A 23,368-nucleotide genomic window follows, 5' to 3' on the forward strand; every position below is an offset into this window, starting at 1 on the left:
TAGTATGCAAAGTGAAATAAGCCAAACACAAAAGGACAAATACTGTATGATTCCACTTATATGAGGTACCTAGAGTAGTCAAATTCATAGAGACAAAAAGTAGAATGGTGGTTGCCAGGGGCTGGGGGTGGGAAGATTGGGAAGTTGTTTTATAATGGATATAGAGTTTCAGTTTGCGAAGATAAAAAGTTCTGGAGATGGATGGCAGTGACGGTTGCACAAAAATGTGAATGGGCTTCATGCCTCTGAACTGTACACTTCAAAGTGATTAAAATGGTAAATTTTATGTTATGTATATTTTATCACAATAAAAAATTTTTCTTAAATAGAAAAACAAAGGAGTGAGTCGAGTGTGGAAGGGATGGGAGAAAGAACCTACTCAAGGTCCCACAGACTTACGGATTGGACTTGATCACAAGTCTTCTGATTCCAAGTGCAATGTTCTTTCCGCCATTCCATGAACCATGAAGAGTGAACATGGCGTGGACAATGATCTGCAAATGTCAATAACATAGGACATTGTTTGCTACATTGTATTAGCTCATCCATGCTTAGATTTTGCAGCATAAATCTCTTCTGGCTTGTCCATACTTTATCATATGCTGTCACAGCTCAAGCTTTGTGATCACTTCCACTCCCTGAGCGAGGCACTAGCTGGACATCTTTAGGGTTTCTGCATTAACTTTTCCGTTTATGAGGAAAAGGTGAATATGGTTTGATACAACTGAAATAGCATGAGGCTAAATATGAGTGAGTATTAATGAGACTGGTGGCCTTGCACATAGGAGGCAATCAAAGGGGTAAGGAAAATGAAGGTCATCAAAAATTGCCTGAGGTTTGGGGACCTCCATGGGCAGGAGTAACAAACACTGAGGGAGAAATCTGTGAGTTCCTTCCATTTCCTCTTTCTTGTCTCATGTTATTCCAGGACATTCCTAGTCTGCCTCTCGTAAACCTTTAATTCAGCAAAAGATTTTGCCTAATTTCTTATCAAAACCTAGGAAATTTGCTGGAAGCTGGAGAGTTAGAAGCAGTGCTTTGTAGCAATGAGTTACTGCCCATTTTCTGTAACTACAGTTTAAGGGGTTATGTTAGAGATGTTTTGGCTACATGAAGTAAAGCAACATTTTTTCTTTACAGTTTGAAACTCACGCAGTCAGTGACTTCCCACAAAGTTGATTTCCTCTTTACTCTCTTTTTCAGGTAAAATTCGCGTCAACTCTGCTTTCAGAGACAATGGATAGAGCCAACGACTCTGTGGTGTCTGAGTTTTTGTCCCTAGGACTCTCCAAATCATGGGGGATCCAGCTTCTTCCTCTTTTCCTCTGTGTTCTACACAGCAAGCCTGATGGGAAACCTCCTCATTGTGTTCTCTGTGAGGGCTGACCCTAACTTGCACTCCCCATGTACTTCCTGCTGGCCAACCTCTCCTTTCTTGACCTGGGGGTTTGCTCTATTGCAGCCCCTAAAATGACTTATGATATTTTCAGAAAACACAAAGCCATCTCTTTTGGGGATTGTATAACTCAGATTTTCTATATTCATGTTACTAGGGGCACAGAAATGGTGCTGCTCATTTCCAAGGTCTTCTGCAGATACATTGCCGTATATAAGCCTCTTCACAATCTGACCATCATGAGCCCATGAATGTGCATTTTGATTTTGACTGCAGCCTGGATCCTTGACCTCATCCACTCAGTGGGTTAACTGGCTTTTCTTGTAGACTTCCCTTCTGTGGTCCTAATGTATTAGACCGTTTTTACTGTGACCTCCCTCAACTTATTAAACTTGCTTGTGTGAAGACCAATAGACTGGAGTTCATGGTCACAGCCAACAGTGGACTCATCTCTGTGGGCTCCTTCTTCATACTGATTATTTCTTACATCTTCATTCTGGTCACAGTTTAGAAACACTCCTCAGGTGGTTTATCCAAGGCCCTCTCCACTTTGTCAGCTCACATCACTGTGGTGGTTTTATTCTTTGGGCCATCAATCTTCTACACCTGGCCCTTCCCCTCATCATACTTGGACAAGTTTTTTGCTATCTTTGATGCAGTCCTCACTCCTTTTCTAAATCTAGTCATCTATACATTCAGGAACAAGGAGATGAAGGCAGCAATGAAGAAACTCTGCCGTCAGCTTGTGATTTACAAGAAGATGTCCTAAATACTCTACGGATAAAAAAAAAAAAAAAAAAAAGAAAAAAAAGCTCTATCCTCAATAACAACAGAGAAAATAAAATCATTGAAATTTTATATCTCTTTTAATTTTATGTACTGGGTTACATTTAGGCATTTATGCTGTTGCTGTGGATCTTTACTACCCTAATTAATAAGGATAAAAGAGCTAACATTGGAGACTTCTGTATTTGTCCTGTCTTGAATCGAAAGGTCATCTTGCATTATTCCTAATGTTTTCTCAGATTTCCATAGGAAGCCTCAGGCTTCACTATAATCTATAACCACTTTTGGTCATGGGATTTTCTTTAATATCTGTTCCCAAATACTTAGTACTATATATAAAATGAACTATGTGGGCAGACTAGTCTGTTTTCTTCAAGCCGTCTGTGGGTGAAGGGGAATGGACTACTAACAACTGAGCATCTCTACATTCCAGGGTTCTCACATATGTTCTCAACTGAAGCTCATAGAACCCTTGAAGTAGGTTTTGTTATTCCCACTTCATAAATGAAGAAGCTTCGACCCAGAAGTCACATGCCCAGAAAATGGTTAAGTTGGGGTTCAAACCAAATCTTGTCAATTTCTCAGTCAAATTTTGGTTGCAAGCAACAGAAACAAGAAGAGAGGAGTTATTTTCATGAAGAGGTATTTTGTGGAACCCAAGAGCAGAACCATCAGGAACTAGAATGGAATGGGCACAGCATGAGTGACTAAAGCCAACCTTCTGAGGTTGTGTGGTCTCTCATTTGTATTTCTCTCTATGTTCCACCTCTGTAGCTATATCTCTTTAGTTTAAGTGGACAGCAGAGTATGACCAGCATTTATGAATCCTCAATTTCAAATTTCTAGGAGAGAGAATTTGATTGGCTAGGGGGAGTCAGGGCCACCAAGGCTCAGGGCCCTTTCTGTGATTGAATTCTAGATCTCATCCCTGTCTACTTTCTCAGGACCCTTGCTCTGTCAATTACTCCCTCTCAGTTCTATATCTTTAATCCATCCTTTCTATTGGTTTGTTTATGTCAGTATTTAAATAAGGCCACATCTCTCCTATGCTTAGAAACACAAAACAAATAAAACTTCTCCCTTGAATCTCCTTTACTTCTAATTTTGGATTAATTTCTGTAGTAGTTTCCTATGGCTGCTAAAACAAATTTGCACAAACTTCGTGGATTGAAAGAGTAGAAATTTATTTTCTTACAGTTTTTGAGGCCTGAGGTCTGAAATCAGTTTCACTGGGCTGAAGTCAAGGTGTCAGCAGGGCCATGCTCCCTCCAGATGCTGTAGCGGAGAATCCCTTCCTTCCCACTTCTGTCTTCTTGTGGTTGTAAGTGTTCCTTAGCTTGTGGCAGCATCGTTCCAATCTCTGCTTCTGTGGTCACATCACCTCCTTCTCTTCTGTCTGTCTTGAATCTCCTGCTGCTTATCTCTTCTAAGCACACTTGTGATTACATTTAGGACCCACTTGGATAATCCAGGATAATCTACCCATCTCAGCATCCTTAATTTAATCACATCTACAGAGATCCTCCCCTCTTTATTTTCCATATAAGGTAACATTCACTGGGTCCAGGGATTAACATGTGGATATCTTTTGGAGGGGGGCATTTGTGGCCTACCACAATCTTTGTCTTCCTCATTTACAGGCAAATACCTCGAGAGAGTATTACACCCTTGCTGTGACCTTGCTATTCTTGCTTGCTAGTCTGGGTTAATGATTTCCTTGATACTAGTCCAGTGTTTTTCTTTCTTGATTTTTTTGAGTGGAATTCAGCATTGTTCATAACTTTGTCTTTTTAAAAATGCTCTTTTCCCCTGTTACTCTCATGGTTTTCCTCCATTTGTCCCTGGCTATTTCTCAGTATTCTTTGTCACCATTTCTTCTCTGTATTGTTTCTCAGTTTTTGTTCCTCTGACTATCTCCTAAATCCTGACATTCCTTAGGGCTCTGTCTCAGGCCTATTTTCTTTTCATTTTAAACAATCTCCTTTGGTGATTTTACCTTCTTCCTTAGCTTCAAATACACCTGTGTACTTATGACACCAAATTATAAATATTGAGTCCAGATATCGCTGCTGAGCGACAGCCATATATTATGTATTTAGTTGCCTGCTGGACTTTGTCACTTGGATATTTGACTAAGAACTGATACCCAACCAGTTCCAAGTTGAATTTATCACTTCCCTTCTCAAACGCAGCTTCTATACCACTGTCTCATCTTAGTGAATGGTACCACTATTCTTCCAATTAAAACATCCTCTTCACCCAATCAGTTACTAAGGCTTATGAATTCTACCTCCTAAATATTTTTTGTGTGTCTTCAATTATTTCATTACGTAATGCCACTTTTCTAGGTCAGGCATCATTATCAAACTATTGAAATAGTCTCCTAATCAATAGTATGATTCCCTTCTATCCATTCTCCACCCAGCCACCAAATATTCTTTCTACAGTGAAGTTATTACTACATCACTGCCTGCTTTAACCTTCAATGCTTCCCCATTGCCCTCAGGAGAAAAGTTAGAGTCATGAATGTGGCTATGCATCCTTTATCATCTGGCCCTTGTGCAGTCTTCAGCCTTTTTGTTTTCTACTTCCCTTTTCATCTTAAGCTTTTTTATTGGAAACTACTGCAGAGTTTCAAGGAAAGGAATGACAAGATGTCACTTTCAAACTAGAAATATCACTCTGACTTCTGTCTCGGGATGGATTTAAGGGGTAAGAGTAGGAAAAGGAGGCTGTTGCAGTCATCCAGGTGCTAATGAACAGTGTCTTTGCCCAGGGTTACAACAATGCAGATGCTAAATGTGGTTGAATTCAGGATGTACTTTGGATGAAGAGACAAATTTACTGTAAATATGCTTTGATGACAATAGAATGTTCACTTATTAAGTGAACCAACGGGCAATAGAAACTAACTAGAAAATGGGCTTTTCCTGAAACTCCACTGATTTCTTTTTTTTTTTTTAATTTTTTGTTTATTGCAGTAACATTGGTTTATAACATTGTAAAAGTTTCAGGTGTACATCATTGTACTTCTATTTCTGCATAGATTACATCATGTTCACCACCAAAATACTAATTACAACCCATCACCACACACATGTACCGAATTATCCCTTTCACCCTCCTCCCTCCCCCCTTCCCCTCTGGTAACCACCAATCCAACCTCTGTCCCTATGTGTTTGTTTATTGTTGTTATTATCTACTACTTAATGAAGGAAATCATACGGTATTTGACCTTCTCCCTCTGACTTATTTCACTTTGCATTATACCCTCAATGTCCATCCATGTTGTCACAAATGGCTGGATTTCATCGTTTCTTATGGCTGAGGGACGAATGGATAAAGAAGCTGTGGTATATATCCACTGATTTCTTATGGCCACAATTATTAATCATAGCTGCCACATATAACAACAAGCAGCAATTGTGCATCTCTGCTTTATAAGGCACTGGCTAAGTGGAATATATAGAATCTAAAATGGACAGATATTAGTATGCTTTCTTCATAGGCATTTATATGAGTGATGGCCACAAATGACTTAGCCATAAATGAAGGGTTTTATAAGGAGAATCTCAACATATTGATTCATACCTTTTGTAAATCTGGGTTTTGAATATCTTGGTTGGTAAAGAGTTAGAATAATATTTGGGGTAAGTAAAATGTTTGTCTAGGGATTCAACATTTTAATAAATGTCATCCTACACTACTTAATAGGCAGGCACAGAATCAAGTTAAAAAGTAAAACTAAGACAATCAAAACACCAGGCTGCAGGATCTGCTGAGCACAAATGTGTCACATTTACCCAACATTCCAAGTCTTATTTCTCTGACCTACTTGAGAAGCAGAAACTTAACCTTTTCTCAGGTTCTCCTTCTCAATTATTCTCTCTAGAGTAGTCTAATGGGAAGGTCCTCATGTAATGAGAGCACAGCCTTTGTTCTGATGGCCATGCTGTAACCATTCTTTTTATTCAAGGACAGAGTCCACTCTGTGGCCCATGGTCATATACATGGGTCAGTTCCCGCCTCTCCCCAACTGCTGACCTCTGAGTCATCCACATGCCACAGCCTGAAACACTCTGGACTGTCAGTCCTGTGCTTGCTTTATGCTTCTTCTCACAGAGATTTGGATCCTAGCTTCACAGGTCTTTCCTGGTATCACAGCCCTGTTGTTTACAGAGAGCACAGGGACATGCAGGAATCTGGGGTGGTGTGGGAAGGGGTGGAGAAGCTGTGTTAAAGGGGGGCCATGTACACCCTCACTCTGTACCTGGAGTCACTGTCCATTATAACAGCAGGCCTTTCTGCTTAGCCTGGTGTACTCCACCAGATGTCTCTACTTTCATAGCGACTTTCAGATGCACCAGATCACTCGCCTTTGGACACCTCAAGTTCTTCTGTATATATCCGATCTCATTAGTTGATGGTGAGAAGTTTCTTTCCCATAGGACCTCTAGGCTCCTTTCAAATCAAGTAATGTGACTATGTCTCTTCATCAGTGTTCCTGAATATTCTTTGACAATTAGGAGGCTTGTCTGTCTTGGACACAGACGACTCTAGAAGGTCATGTGGCTTAACCTAGTGTCATATATAGTATCAGGATATAAATTCATTACATAAATTAAAATTAATTATTACAAATCCATTGAATCTAAGACAAAACCAGGAATGGAAGAGAGCTGATGCTCTTTTAGTTAGTGAAATTTGGAGCAACAGCACCTTAGAGCCCTACTGGACACCTATCAGGTTGCTATATTAAAATCATTTCTAACTGAGACATAGCCACACAACACAACCAGAATGGGCAGTTATGGAGTCTTTAGTTGATCGAAAAACATGACTACAATATTTTGCACCTCCCTTACCAAGAGGTGGAGTCTATTTCCCCAACCTTAAATCTGCTTTGGTCTTATGACTTGCTTTGACCAATGGAATGTGGCAAAGATGAAGTTGCATGAATTCCAGAACTTAGGCATAGTTTGCTTTGCAGCTTCTGCCTCTGTCCTCTTGTAATGTTGCCCACCACCCTGTAAGTAAGCTTGCACAAGACTACTCAATGACAAGTGAAGGAGGCCATCTTAAACCATCCAACCCCAATCAAGCTGCCAGATAACTGATGCCTCATGGGAAAGCCCAGGTGAGACCAGCAGAAGAACTGCCCAACTGAGCTTAACCCTAATTGCAGATTTATGAGCAAGTAAAATGATACTGATTTAAGCGACTTTGTTATACAGCAATAAACAACTGATATAGAGGACTCTGTATGATTGTAGTTCGTCAGTGGCTTTTTTAGTCTCTGCATACAGTTGATGTTATGCTATAAAATATGATCAGAGACATTTTCTGTTCTGTTGATGTTTCTTTTAAGAAGCTGAACTATGAGAGATTGAACTATTAGTGATTTGACCTATTAGTGATTTGTCTCATCCTAGTTCCACTAGCATTTTGAGTTGATCTCTTTGGGCTGCTGTTAATAACACCCTCTTCATGTCTCCACATCACACACGTAATAAAGAACCAACTAACTGTTGATGGGCCATCTGTATATCTTGTTACCTCTGATTTAGTTATCCTTTCTAATAGGACATGGATTACATTCTAATGCCACATTAGAGGCCTATTTTTTTTTCATCTTTCTCTCCCTCTCTTCCTTCCTGTGAAGATGATAAGCATTATTTTCACTTGTTTGAAGGTATATACAGGCATACCTTGGATATATTGTGGGGTCAGTTCCAGACAACCACAATAAATTGAATATTGCGATGAAGTGAGTTACATGAATTTTTTGATTTCCTAGTGCATATGAAAGTTATGTTTACACTATAGTGTAGTCTCTTAAGTGTTCAATAGCATTATGTCTAAAAAAACAATATTCATACCTAAATTAAAAAATACTCTATTGCTAAAATACTAACTATCCTTTGAGCCTTCAGTGAATAGTAATCCTTTTGCTGGTGAAAGGTCTTTAAAAAATATGGTATCTGTGAAGCTCAATAAAGCAAAGCACAATAAATGAGGTATGCCTGTATTTTCGTTCTTACAAAGTTTCTTCCTACACAAATAAGAAAAACAAGCAGGTAACAAGATAAAAATTTGTAATTTTCACCAAAAATCTCTAACCTCTCATCCTCCTTCCCCTCAAGTGACCCATTAACAGCATTCCCCTTCCATTGCTGTGGCCAGATTTTTGTGGTCCCGGGACACAATTCCCTTGGCTAATTGTACTCAGGATGGCAATCTCAGGTTTCTATAGCAACATGTAAGTAGCTTTTCAAGGATGCTAATTAGCTGTGTTTCCTGTTATGGAGGTTTTACCTATGGCTTTTTATGCCAAGTGATAACAACTTTTCAAAGGCAAGAGCTCTACATTCTGTGGTCCTCTAACTCTATGATCATTTTGACGTTGGTCCAGGTAGGTTAGATGAATGCAAATGGTCTTTCATGCAAATCAGAACTTCAAGTGGAAATATACGCAGCAGTGAAGGTGGGGAATCTAATCAACTAAAAAAAATGAACCAATTCTGTTATTCAATAGAAAGACTGTGGCAGATAAACTCTCACCAAAAATATGGAAGACAGCAGGATCAGAGGAATCAAATCATGACTTCATGTTCCATATTGGAGAAGTTATTCTAGTGACATTTGCACAGATGTCTTGAGTGTTGGTCTCCAGGCAAAGAATAAAGTAAGAGCAGAAGATTTGAGTCCAGTGGGAGTAAAACATAATTTTGAAAAATGTTGAGGACAGTAGCTTTGATAAAATATGATTTCCTGGGCCACAGACTGGAACCAAATATTGGACCATTACAGCAATAGAAGCATGGTGTAGTGGAAATAACCTGGATTGCCTGGAAGCCAAAGATCAAATACATTAATTCTGGATTTGCCACCAACTTGTTCCGTAGCTTCAGCAAAGCTATTTATCCTCTCTGTACTTTGGTTTCCTTAACTCTAAAACAAAAGAGTTTTACAGTCACTAGCCAAGTTTCATTTAGGTCCTAGCAACCACAGCTTTCTACGAGGCTTGTTGTATTGGTAGCAGTAAAAATAACCATTTTGAGAGTGTGCATCTCTAGCGCCCATTCCTGTATATCTTTCTACTATTCTGAATAGTGTCCCGAGCTCTTTTTACCCATCTCAGGAATAGCAAATTTGTGGGAAACCTCTAGGATGATCAGATTGAGGTGCTTCTCTGCAAATTTTATTATTTCCCAGGAATTCTAATTTAAACTCAATCTTGTTAGTAATTTGAGACTAAGATTAGGAAGGAGAGGATTAAAAATCTTTATCTGAGTGGCCCTAAACATTGATCTACTAAAAAAAAACCTCTAGAATTGTCTGCCTTGCTTCAATTGGCGGTAAGCTCATATTATTTATAATTTATTTCCTATTTGTGTTGGCCAGCACAAGAAAGAGCAGACTTGAGCAGAGAAGAAAGTCAACTGGTCAGTAGATGATCTCTGAGGAATCTCTCATTTCAGGTATTTTATATTCTTATATTTTAGTGGTGGGAGTGTGGGCAGAGGTCAGTGCTCTGTGTGAAACAAAACCGTGGGATTCAGGACACCTCAAAGGCACATTGGAATTTAGTTGCTGACCACTATTGATAACCTGTTTTCCTTTCGCAGAAGTGAGCTAAGAGGACACTTGCACTCTGTCTTCACTGAAAAGATCAGATTTAAACTACTATTCTGCCCTTGTTTAAAAGGGAAGATGCTTAGTGTGGAGACAGATACAAAGTATGGCACCTAGAGAGCTTGTTTTCATTATAGACAGAACATGAAAGACTGGCTAGGAAGCAGTGTCTCCAACAATGAGTGTATAATCCTCTTCTCCAACTTTTTACCAACACTAACAATTATCTAAATTATTTATCTTTTCTAATTTGATACGTAAAAACTATGATCCAGTTTTTGGAAGATAAAATAAGGTCTTGTGTAAAAATTAAAAAGTATTTGGGCTTAAGCGGGAATTGGAAGCATTGATAGAATAACTTTCAGCTTCCAGATGAGTAATTTAGAATTCAATTAGTTGCTTGATACATCATATCATTGGAGAGGTTGCTGATGATAATCCCTGTGAAAGAAAACTAATTGATTCCAAGCCGAGTTATTTTTTTATGAATGTGAATATAGTTTATATCATTATTAAGAAAAAGTCTAAAAAAGACATTTTAAAATTATGTTTACAAGACTTTGTTTATAGCGACAGATTTTTAAATAGTGTCCTTTGTTAGAACATTAATATGACACTGTAATTATTAGTCTTTTGGGCCTGGTTACCACAGAATAAGAAAAATGTGTGTTTACTAATGTATGCAAAAGTAAGAGTATCAAAGAGGACTTCATGAAGGGAGCTTTGCAGAGTGGGCTATTGAAGAATGAGAAGACTCAGAGAGATGTAATGAAGGCAAGGGCATTGCAGGCCAAGTGAAGGATGTGGAGGGAAGATGTGAGCTGGAATATTTGAGTGTGTGTGTGAGGGAGAGCAGACACCACCTGAGTGCATGTCCAGGGAAGAAGAAGTAGTTTAGCTTAGAGTGCGGGGCATATGGAGGAGGGGAGTCATACAGTTAATTCTGAATATCTTAGGAGTAGTTTTGATCTTTCTTTTAATTTAGGAGATAATTTATTATTCTATCTTTGGAAGCTTTGAAGATCCAAGGATACAAACTGTGTAATTTTCCAAATCCACATAATTGATCTTTTTGAACAAGTAAAATTGAAACATGTTCACTGAAAAATTGAGGATAGTAGGTAAGACCACAAAGTGCAAAGGAAAAGACCCCTTCTCCTGCATGATTTTTTCAACTCCAATCCTTAGAAATAATTATTGTTAACAGATTTTTTTGTACATATCAACCTAGGCATTTTCTATCCAGTTATGGTTTTGTTTATGTAACTTTACCTATGTGATTTATTTATATATATATTTTTAAAAAGCCAGATGAAATGAGTGCAAAGTACTTTCTCCCCCATCCTCCCATCTATCCTGTCTTTGTACATTTAGGTCTACCTTAGCATTATAAATGACTGCACAATATTCCATCAAAGGGCTCTAATAGAAATTATTTAACTAGTCCCCTATTTCTCGATAATTATTTGCAGCCTTTTGCTCTTAGAAGCAACAATGCTTCAGTAAATATCTCTGTACCTTTTTTCACCAACCTTGTCCATGTGCACACATACATATATCCAGAGATGTTTTTCTAGAATGAGAATAGCTGATTCAAAGTGTATGAGCAAATAAAATTTTGGAAAGTATTGCCAAATTGGTAAATGTTTTACCAGTTTACTCTCCCACCACCAGTTAGGAGACTACTCGTTGCCCCATTTCCCCTCAAGCCCTGAATTTTGTCAAATGTTTACCTCTCTTCCAGTCTGATAAGATAAAACTAGTGTCTTGTTATTTTAGCATGCATTTATTTAATTAGGAAGGAGATTATATGCTTTCATATATAAGTAAACAGAGCCATGTGTAATACCTCTGATATTGTCACTCTTACTCTTTCTCTTCTGCTTGGGATTTATGACTCATCATTGTCATTCTGGTCCCACATTCTTTCCCCTCTCCACCCCTACTCAGAATCTCCTCCACAGAGAGAAGGGAAGTCTCACACACTGCTGGTGGGAGTGCAAACTGGTGTAGCCACTATGGAAAACAGTTTGGAGATTCCTCAAAAAATTAAGGATAGAACTACCATATGATCCAGCTATTCCACTGCTGGGTGTTTATCCAAAGACCTTGAAAACTCCAATGCGTAAAGATACATGTGCCCCTGTGTTCATTGCAGCGTTATTCACAATAGCCAAGACTTGGAAGTAACCTAAGTTCCAATCAAGGGACGAATGGATAAAGAAGATGTGGTATATATACACAATGGAATACTACTCAGCCATAAGAAATGATGAAATCCAGCCATTTGTGACAGCATGGATGGACATTGAGGGTATCATGCAAAGTGAAATAAGTCAGAGGGAGAAGGTCAAATACCGTATGATTTCCCTCATTAAATAGTAGATAACAACCACAACAAACAAACACATAGAGACAGAGATTGGATTGGTGGTTACCAGAGGGGAAGGGGGGAGGGAGGAGGGTGAAAGGGATAATTCGGCACAAGTGTGTGGTGATGGGTTGTAGTTACTATTTGGGTGGCGAACATGATGTAATCTATGCAGAAATAGAAGTATAATGATGTACACCCGAAATTTATACAATGTTATAAACCAATGTTACTGCAATAAACAAAAAATTAAAAAACAAAAAAAAGGAATCTCCTCCACAGAACCCATAACTGGGTCACTTTCTCTAGCGCTTATCCTCCCACTCTGGGATGGTGAGTGCCTTACTCTGTCATCCTCTACTCCTAACTTTCCTTCATTGCTCTAAATAACTCATTTTGTGTTCCTAATTTACAGAGAAGAGAAATTTACATCTCAGGTCTTAAAAGAAAAGCTTATAAGGATTTTGAAAGAACTTACCAATGTGATCATAGGTGTAGTATCAATATACTGAGAAATGCCTAAATTAAGAAATCCACTGTCACTTAATTATTTCGTATAGTTATTTACAAAAGGCTTCTTAATTAGTAGTCATATATGAAATATGACTATGAAATAATGACACACAAAAATACAACAGAACTAGCCAGTCAAGCAAGTAAAAGGATCCTTATTCTGTGCAATACATTTTGGCAATGAAATACAACAGAAGAACGTATATATAGTGCTTTGTGAATGAAATGGTCTTCAGAGGCATACATCAGCCTTTGCCTAGTTTTCTGACAACTATTGAATTGCCCAAGATTCAGATCAGTGCCATTTCTTTTAAATCAGTTTTTCCTTACTCTCTCTTTCAGGTAGCATGAGAGCTCTCACTGCTGACAGAGGCAATGGATGAAGCCAATCACTCTGTGATGTCTGAGCTTGTGTTCGTGGGACTCTCCAACTCATGGGAGATCCAGCTCCTCCTCTTCCTCTTTTCCTCTCTGTTCTATGTGGCAAGCTTGATGGGAAACCTCCTCATTGTGCTACCTGTGACCTCTGATCCTCATTTACAGTCCCCCCCTTCTTCCTGCTGGCCAACTTTTCCATCACAGACTTGATATTTGGCTCCTCCACGGCTCCCAAGATGATTTATCTTCTCTTAAGGAAGTGCAAAACCATCTCTTTTGGGGGCTGTGTAGTTCAGATCTTCTTTATCCACGCAGTTGGGAGCACTGAGATGGTGCTGCTCATCGCCATGGCCTTTGACAGATACCTTGCCATATGTAAGCCTCTTCACTACCTGACCATCATGAGCCCACGAAGGTGCATTTTATTTTTAGTCACTTCCTGGATTATTGGCCTTATTCATTCAGTGACTCAATTGGCTTTTGTTGTAGACTTGCCTTTCTGTGGCCCTAATGAACTAGACAGCTTTTTTGTGACCTTCCTCGATTTATCAAACTTGCTTGGGTAGAGACGTATACATTGGAATTCACGGTTACTGCCAATAGTGGCTTGATTTCTGTGGCCTCCTTTTTAATTCTGATCATCTCTTAGGTCTATATTTTGTTGACTGTTCAGAAAAAACCTTTGGGTGGCATATCCAAAGCCCTCTCCACTCTGTCAGCTCATGTCACACTGGTTGTTTTGTTCTTTTGGCTATTAATCTTTTTCTGTGTGTGGCCATTTCCCACATCACATTTGGATGAATTTCTTGGCATCTTTGATTCATTAATTGTGCTCTTCATATCCAGAATTTCTGCTTGTTTTTTTTTTTTTTACAGTGTCAATATCTTTGGTGAAGTATTCCTTCTGCTCATTAATTTTATTCCTGAACTCATTGAATTGTCTTTCTGAGTTTTCTTGTAATTCACTGACTTTCTTTATGACAGCTATTTTGAATTCTCTGTCATTTAGATTGTAAATTTCTGAGACTTAAAGATTGGATTCTGGAGACTTGTCACTTTCATTCTGCTCTGAATTGTTGCCGTAGTTTCTCATGGTGTTTGATGAACTAATCCTTACTGGTGCATTTGTGGCAGTAGCAGGTCACTGGTTCCACCTGCTACCATTGAGGGAAAGCAGGTGCTGTGTCTGATCCCCCACCTCTGCTGGAAGTTGTGGGTATATGGTGGGTGCTCCCACCTGCTGGAAAAGTGTTCACAGGCTGGCTCAGGGCTGCCGCTACCTCTTCTTACTGTCATGACAAGGCACATTCCCATTTGTGAAGCCACAGTGGTACTATGGGCACTCCCATCCACTGAGAAAGTGTTACTGTGCATGCATAGATTTGCCACCACCTCTTCTTATGGTCATGCTGGACGCTGTGCTTGGTGGGAGTGGCTGTTTCTTGGGGTCTGAGCCTGGGCCACTCAGTGGCACTGCAGCAGCATGGTAGGTTCTCCTGCAGGCCATGAAAGCATTTGCACATGGGCTTAGGGCTGCATCCGCCTCTTCTTACAGTCACGCCCAGGTGTGTTTCCACTTGTGGGACCTCAGCAGCACTATGGGTACTCCTGTCCAGGAAAGCATTTGTGTTTGCACATTGGGCTGTCAGGGGAGGGTCAGAGGGTGCACACTTATCTCCACTACTTCCCGGAGGCCCAGACGATCTACCTTCAGATGTTTAGCTGCATGGGTCTCTCATATGTCCTGTTGTGCTGTGTGGGTATTCTCCCTGAGTCAATGTATGTCCATTTAGCTGTAGTTCAAAGGGGGAGAGATGAAGGGAAAGTTCATTCTGCCATGTTGCTGATATCACTCTAGAGTTTTAACAACCAGTTTTATCACATAGCTGTGTTCCAGCTGAATGTTAATGTCATTGGGACATGGGAATGGAAGTTGGAGGATAATCTAATACTTGCACAATCATATGCAGTGGCCTTGAAAAACTTGTAGATAATCTAGGTGTCTGTCATTAGATGATCAGACAGGCAAAAAGTGGTGCATACCTACCATGGATTCCTATGCAGCATTTAAAAATAATAGACTAGATGTACACATAGCAGCATAGGCTAAGTGAAAAAAAATGAATTGGAATGAGATATATAACAATATTTTTGTGTATATGGACACAAATATACATACACATAAAACATGTTGTATGATAACACATATAACACCAGGACACATTTTAAAAACACTTGAATGTTGCCTCTGAGAGAAAGGTACTAGAAATGGAGGCTGGAGTTTAAAGGGAATAAACAAGTAAACAAGAGATGGCCCTTTGTAAACCAACGCTGGTAGTGTACCATGGACTGAGGAATATGATTATCTTAATCTTCTGCACCTGAGACTGAAAAAAACACATCAGGAAACAAGTCCTATTACTTCCTCTTAAAATTTTGAAGTGAACCACCTTACTCATATTATTCCTACCTCCAAATGGCTGGCACAGTAAGGGACAATGGAATTATTTCAATGATTGGATTCTTTTGTTAAGTTCAACAAATAAATATTAGGCTCCCTGGATTGCAGGAAACTGTACAAGTTGCTCTGGAAGAAACAAATATAAGTCAGACAAAGTCTGTGTCTTCAAAATACTTATTACAATGTGGTAAATTTATTGTTTATAAAAGTCACATTATAAGCTACTTTTTATTTTTTGGAGTTTATTCTTTCACTTGCTTAGTTTATGTTTAGTGAAAAATGATATTATATGGCTCTTCCGTATAATTTGTGTGAATCTCTTGGAAAGTGAATATTATCAAATTAGCCAAAGATCCTTTCATTTATCGTGATAGGATTTAAATTGGCAAAGAAAATGACAGATAGTGATGTCCTTAAAGAATCCAGTGCCATTCCTGCCTCCTGTGATTCATTATAAACATTTCCCCTGTTGTTTTTTAGGAGACAAAGTTTTTGATTAATTGACTTTAGTTTTGCAATCCCAGGTAACTATAGCATTATTTGATCACTAACCTGCACTATAGTTAACTAGAAATTTTTTCCATTTACAGAAATATTTTACATACCTCTGTGTGCTTGAGATAATAGTTTGTGAATATCTGTAAGGGAAGGATGGGGTAAGTTGACAAAAGGATGAAGATATTAAACTAGATAAACTTCAGTGACAAGGAAAACCCAGGTAATGGTTTGCTTTTGATATATATCGATTAAGCTTTGACCTGGAGGCAGGAAGAAATAGGTGGTGGTAGTGAGATGATGAGCACAGAGGAGAATAAATACGAGTGGTTGTGGATGTGGAGAGCAAGCATCAACCTTAATTTTAAACTAGGGCTTGGAAATGACTTGGCGATCCAAAGGTGCAACTGAAGATACGTGGCAGAGTCTGGAGTCCACACTGTGGTCAGGACTAGGAAACAGTCTGAGTTGTTTACTGTACATAGGGATTTTTAGGGAAATTTATGGGCATAGAAAGTAAAGACAAATACGTTTGCTGTCCTCATAACAAGCTTGTTCTCAGATTTACTTCTTCTTTAGAGAACTAAGATAAAAAGATGAGAAAGTACATTAGGTCCTAGTGATAAGCGAAGTTTTAAAAAGTAAAACTCCAATTTCATCGAATCAAGTTGGAGAAAGGATGATTGAAAATTTGCTTAAAAGAAAAATATCTAGGGATAGAACTCACCTGAAACTAAAATAATGTAGTATCAGTTAAAAATGAGGTGATGGAAGAATAGAGAAAAAATGTAGGAAACTAAATGTATGATGTTTAACAACCAACAATCAACCCTCCTGTTTTTGTTTATGTTTTTTAAACATTCATTAGAAATTTTTTCTAGGTCACTACAGTGAGATGTTTAGTGGTGATATGGGGATAGAGAGACTCACAAAGATAAAGGGATAGAAGATGGGCCTGTGAAGAAAGACTAAAAGAATTGACTTGAATAAAACTAGAGTGAACAGAGGATGAGTGATCTTTATTTACTTTTACAAAGTTCAAGGATATTAAACATTTATCTCAGAGAGTTGTTGACAACCTCTTTATATTCACAGAGAAAGAATTAAGTGGATATTGGCTTAATTGAGAGGATGAGAGATTTTCTTTTTGAAAGGAAGAATGTTTGGACTATCATGTTAAAAAAAAAAAGCAAGAAACCAAGGAAGAAAATGATTTTTCAAACTTTGTAAACCGAGGACGAACTGACATGTCCTGGATGGAGAAACAAAAGAAAGGAACTGGGTCAGAACGTATTTTTAGATCTCTTCTAGCCTAATTTTGCTAATTAGGGACAATGAGCATCTCTTTCTTTTTGTTTTCAAAATTTTAAGATGTAAAATTACCATGAATTTCCTGTAAGAGGTTGTTCAATTCTAATTCCATATTGATCAAGACATTTAAATGATGATTCCGTCAAATACTGCAGAATCTGGATTTGGTACATATCAATCGTTTAAGTAGTCTAAATGAAAGATGGCTATAATTCATGTCATTATAATTCTTGAGGGTAATAGCTAGACCAGAACATAGAACTCAAAGTAGAATATCTTCCAATGACAATGGTCTTAGGAGAGCAGCACTCTTTCCATGGAGGGTATGGGATGCCTCAAAGTGCCAAAGCACCCAGAACCTAGCATCTCTCTCTAGAAGCCGTTCAGAGAATATAACTCAGAGCCCTAGATGGATAATCAAGAAATATGAAGACAAAACAGAAGTTGGGTAAGATTCCAGATCTGCTGATATTTGCTTTTTGTGTTATTTTGTCTTCTTTGCTCTTGAATGGATTTTAAAGTACATTTGTCTTTGACCACATTTCTTCTTTTCTCAGCTTTAGCTCTCATACCTGGTATCTGCCCCTCTCCTGCTGAGCTCATCTGCTCTTTACCTGTCTTCTGCAGCAACTTATCCAAACTAATCCTTCTTTGGTAATGAATTAGGTTTAAAATGTATCACTTATTTCTTCATTGTCAAAATTTTAATTTCTTGCATGCATAAGATCTCAGCTAAGGAAAGCCATCTGGTCACTTATTTGCCTGTTTGTAATAGCTAATGGAGCACCCTTCCCTTAGCAATGTAAGTAAAACTAGAGAGTGCAGTATGTTAGCCTAAAAAAGGCAACTCTAATGCTGGGTGCTAGTAGAAAATAATTCTGGGCACTGTGGCTTTTAAGACTGCACATCTGAACAAGTTTCCAGGCTGTTATTTCTTCTCCTTTTTCATAATTTTCCATCTAATTGACTGTCATGGTCTCCTGCTGCATTCAATAATCCAGTATTGCTTTGTCTTCATTTTTCTCATCTTTCTATCAATTTTCTTTGTGATTTTAAAAGTGTATTTAACTTATTTTTTTTCTTTGCTGAGAAAGAGTCACCCTGAGCTAACAGCCATTCCAGTCTTCCTCTATTTTTTTAGTATATGGGCTGCCAGCAAAGTACAGCTGCTAACAGAGCAGTGTAGGTCTGCTCCTGGGAACCAAACCTGGGCTGCCAAAGCAGAGCATGCTGAACTTAACCAATAGGCCACTGGGGCTGGCCTCTGTATTTAACTTCTTTTTTTTTTAAATGTTCTTCTTGCCCTCTGGCTAGACTCTGTATTTATGTAAACTTTACACAAAATTTCATGTATATTTTTTTCTGAATTACTCAATAAATCTCCTCCTGATTTTGCCAACTGTATTTCTTGTAAATTCATTATCATATTTATCACCATTTGTTTTGCAATTCTCATTTGCTATTTTTTGCTATTCAGATTTCAATTTGGAGAAAGCACCACTTATATTTTCACTTCATTGTTTTTTCTCATTGTTGTTCCCACTATCTGGAAACCTTAAAAAACTTTTGGCTATAAGTATTTTTTTTCCCTTAGTGATCAGAAAGAATTCTTTTTGCCTTATTTTTCTGCTCATTCATACAGAAATTTTGGTTAATTAGTTCATAGTTCACGACATGAAAGTTTGGTTATAAGTCATAAAATGATCTATACAACTTATACTTAAAGTTGTTCTGATAACCCTAGAGTCCTATTTTATATATTTTTGATTTCTTATTTCATTACTTTATTCCACATCATTGATATCAATTATTTTTTCATCTTTGTATTATCTCTAAGGCTTAGCAGAGTACGAGGTGCTTTATAGAGGCTGCATATATATTAGTTGAATGAAAAAGTGAATAAGCCAAGAAATACTCAAAACATCATTTTTGAGCTGCTTTTCAGTCAGCACAAAGAATTATGATACATGAAACCTGCCCCAAGTGTCTTACATTTGAGAAGAGAAAAAAATCCATACGTATTTATTAAAAAGCCACTGAAAAATCATTGTGATAGGAATTATAGATGTAAAACTTCAGATAAAGGAAGAAGTTACAATACTGAGAAGAGACTTCCTGAATGTGGAAACTGAGCTAGAAGCAAAGCAGAGTGCCTGGCACTCCCTAGGTATTTGAGAACTACAGAATTTCTTCAAGTGTTCTTATCTTTTCTAGAGTTAAGGAAAATCTGTATGTAATAGTCCAAATTGCATTTTCTGTCATCAATATGGACTCCACAAAGGCAGGAATTCTTGTGAATGCTGTACCCTCAATGCCTGAAATGTGGCCTGGCATTCTGGGCACTCAAAAATATTTATTGAATTAATGAATAAAAACCATTCAGAAAACCACTCCGGAGTCAACTGTGGACCTACTTGTCCAAGAACATATTGGGTGGCTGATTATCATGGGTTCCCTGTCATCAGTTGACATTAGTTGTTCAGACTTGGTCCTCAATTGTAGTTGAAGTCAAAAGTCACTTACATGTAGTTTCAGGGAAAAATCAGAATGCACTGTCCATCCTTCCTCCTACACCATGTCTTCCCTCTTCCTAACAGGTTATCTGAAATGCCTTCCATCAGATTTATTGCTTAGATGTAAGAATTTCCTTTTTTTCCGAAAATATATGTTCACTTCTAAGAAAGTTGTGGTATACAGAATAATGGCCCACAAGGATGTTCATGTTCTCTGGACCTGTGAATATGTTACCTCACATGGCAAAAGGGACCTTGCAGATGTGATTAGGAATTTTGAGATGGGAAAGTTAGCCCGGATTATCTGAGTGAGACCAATGTAATCACTAGTGACTTTAAAAGTGGAAGGAGGGAGTGTCAGAGTCAGAGAGATGTGATGACAGATGGAGCATTTGGAATGATGTACTTTGAAGACAGAGGAAGGGATCATAAACAAAAGGATGCAAGGAACCTTGGAAAATGCAAGGAAATGGATTCTCTCCTAGATCATGCAGAAGAAATGCAGCTCTGCTGATGCTTTAATGTTAGATTAGAAGACACGTTTTGGCCTTCTCATCTCCAGAACTGTGAGATGAAACATTTGTGTTTTTTTAAGCCACCAAATTTCCACAATTTGTTACAGAAGAAATAGGAAACTAATATAAAGGCTATTTAATGCAACGAACTTTCAATCAGGAGTTCTTGTTCCTGGTGTGAACTCTCCCACCAATAGCTTTGTGATAATGAGCAGGTCACTTCCTATATCTCTTTTTATGTAAATTATTTCACTGGTAAAGCACGGATGTTGTACTAAATCTGGAAGACTCCACTGTACAGTGGACCTATGATGGTTTATCTCTGGCAAGTTTTTATCCTTGAAGCATTGTAATTTTGTCTGTACCTCCCCATGCTGGCATCTGGCTACTGTCCTTTCATTCTTTTTCTGAACTTTATAACTCAATCATCACAATGTCTCAATTACAGACACAGGCACTGTCTGGCTCTGTTCACCCAGTATTTTATTTCTGTCACTCTTTTAACCATTTCAAAGTATTTTTAAAAAGAAAAGAGACTGCTTTTATGTGGCAGAGTTCTTATCTTTGGGGATCCAATGAATGTGTGTATATCTGTATGTATGAGCATATATATATAACAGACGTTATTTGTCTCAGCTCATCACATATTTTATGTTAGAAACTGAGATTTTTTTGAGGGAAAGTTAGCATCATTTATAAAATCATATGATTTTTTTTCCATTTTGAAACATATCAAAGGCCCTTTATGGACTATTTTAAATTAATAATTGATACTCCATATTTATTTTGATAACAGAATTTTCTTCTGTAAATCTTACTTTGTGTAGCTAAAAAACTGCAGAAATGAGGCTTGGGATCTTCTGAAAACTCCTGATTGGCAACATAAAACATACTATTAATATGAACCTTAATGAATTATGATACACTCTCTTGACTCCAGGGTCATTCTTCAGTCTCATTAATCTCTTCATTCAACGGGTGTGAACTGATCATTAAATAACCAGTTGTGTTACTCACTATTGGTAATTGTAATGGAGGAGGAGCTACTCATATGAGCTGGACGTGGTTCTTGAACCGAAGAAGCTATATTTTAATTGAAGAGATGGAAATTTGTATGATCATGAGAGGCAGAGTGAAATAAATGGTAACATTGCAGAGGGAGTATGGAGAATTGGAAGATTTCACAAATGAGGGAGCATTTGAGCTGGAATGTTGACAGTTGGATTTTCTGAATTGGAGAATAGAATGAGAGAAATTTTTAAAATTGAAAGGAAGAAAACATTTAAAGTCTAATTGAGCAATAGCAGAACAGTGACTTTGAAAGCTGTAAGATGTGCATGAAGAATTTGTTAGGTGGCTCAAATGAATGGTCGAAATCATATCCCTTCATAAGAAATCACAGTCAAAATTGTTTGAAGATAACCTTAAAAGTTATTGAAGCTGAACACACTGGATGAGAGGAAATAGGAAATATCCACGTAATAGTAAAAGAAAGCAGAAAGGAAATAGGTCCAGAGGTAGAATTAATTTAGTAGTAGTAGTTTTGAAAACGATTGTGCCATATGGGAACCAGCCGACTCCTCTAAGTAGAAGTCAAATATGCATATGATAAAGATTATTTGGCTGTGTGAGATGTTAATATAATAATTGCTTTCATGTAAGCAATTATATTTCTTTCTTGAACACTGATACTTGTTTAGGCAATTCTTATCCATTTTCTTTGCCCTTTAGGTAACATGAAAACTGATTCTGGTGTCTGAGGCAATGGATGGAAGGAATCACTCCATAGTGTCACAGTTTGTATTCCTAGGACTCACCAATGCATGGGGGATGCAACTTCTCCTTTTTGTCTTCTCCTTCTTGTTCTACTTTGCAAGCATGATGGGAAACCTTGTCATTGTGTTCACTGTAACCCTAGATGCTCATCTACATTCTCCCATGTATTTCCTCCTGGCCAACCTCTCAGTCATTGATATGTTCTTTTGCTCCATCATAGACCCTAAAATGATTTGTGATATTTTCGAGAAGCACAAAGCCATCTCTTTTTGTGGCTGTATTACCCAGATCTTCTGTAGTCATGCTGTTGGGGGCACTGAGATGGTGCTGCTCATAGGCATGGCCTTCGACAGATATGTGGCCATATGTAAACCTCTCCACTACCTGACCATCATGAGCCCAAGAATGTGTCTATACCTTTGTGTCACTTCCTGGATCATTGGCTTGATCCATTCATTGGTTCAATTAGCTTTTGTGGTAGATTTGCCTTTTTGTGGCCCTAACGTATTGGACAGTTTTTACTGTGACCTTCCCCGGTTCCTCAGGCTTGCCTGCACAAACACCCAAGAACTGGAGTTCATGGTCACTGTCAATAGTGGGCTCATTTCTGTGGGCTCCTTTGTTTTGCTGGTCATTTCCTACATCATCATTTTGTTCACTGTTTGGAAACATTCTTGTGGTGGTTCATCCAAAGCCCTCTCTACTTTGTCAGCGCACATCATTGTGGTGGTTTTGCTCTTTGGGCCACTGATGTTTTTCTACACATGGCCTTCTCCCACATCACACCTGGATAAATATCTTGCTGTTTTTGATGCATTTATCACTCCTTTTCTGAATCCAGTCATCTACACATTCAGGAACCAAGAGATGAAAGTGGCAATGAACAGATTGTGTAGTCATCTTATGCATTACAGGAAGATTTTGTAAATGGATGGCTGTGAAGATATGGAACTGTAGATTCTCCCTCATGTTGGTTACAGAAAAGAGATTATGCAATTTCAGAGAAACAATCAGGACTCAGGCCATGTTATATGCCTAGAAATCTACTTTCTATTAAAGTATGGTATCTATATCATTCAATAAAATTTACTTTGTTTTAGAAATTAAACAAATAAATAAATTAGAAGCCACATTCTTTGACACTCTGTACGTCAAAGTGTTTAAAGCCGAATTAAATGTCCTTTACAACCTACATCTTCTAGGAGAGGACTATGTCAT

General features: G+C 38.1%; 1 protein-coding gene and 2 pseudogenes across 1 annotated transcript; all 3 read left to right on the forward strand.

Moving 5' to 3' along the window:
* The first annotated feature begins 1,193 nt into the window (after positions 1–1,193).
* Positions 1,194–2,244, forward strand: LOC131405353 (olfactory receptor 4F3/4F16/4F29-like; annotated as a pseudogene).
* A 10,832-nt stretch (positions 2,245–13,076) lies between these two features.
* Positions 13,077–13,929, forward strand: LOC131405354 (olfactory receptor 4F6-like; annotated as a pseudogene).
* Positions 13,930–22,129: 8,200 nt separating this feature from the next.
* LOC131405355 (olfactory receptor 4F15) lies at positions 22,130–23,094 on the forward strand. The gene has a single exon (XM_058540416.1). It carries the CDS (start codon positions 22,139–22,141, stop codon positions 23,075–23,077), a length of 939 nt encoding a protein of 312 aa, XP_058396399.1. The 5' UTR covers positions 22,130–22,138; the 3' UTR covers positions 23,078–23,094.
* Positions 23,095–23,368: the final 274 nt, after the last annotated feature.

The sequence above is a fragment of the Diceros bicornis genome, chromosome 5 (assembly GCF_020826845.1).
Source record: "Diceros bicornis minor isolate mBicDic1 chromosome 5, mDicBic1.mat.cur, whole genome shotgun sequence".
In the NCBI taxonomy this organism is placed as follows: Eukaryota; Metazoa; Chordata; class Mammalia; order Perissodactyla; family Rhinocerotidae; genus Diceros; species Diceros bicornis.

Excerpts from the sequence above, each read along its gene's own strand:
- LOC131405355 (XM_058540416.1), top strand. The coding sequence starts at position 22,139 with ATGGATGGAAGGAATCACTCCATAGTGTCACAGTTTGTATTCCTAGGA.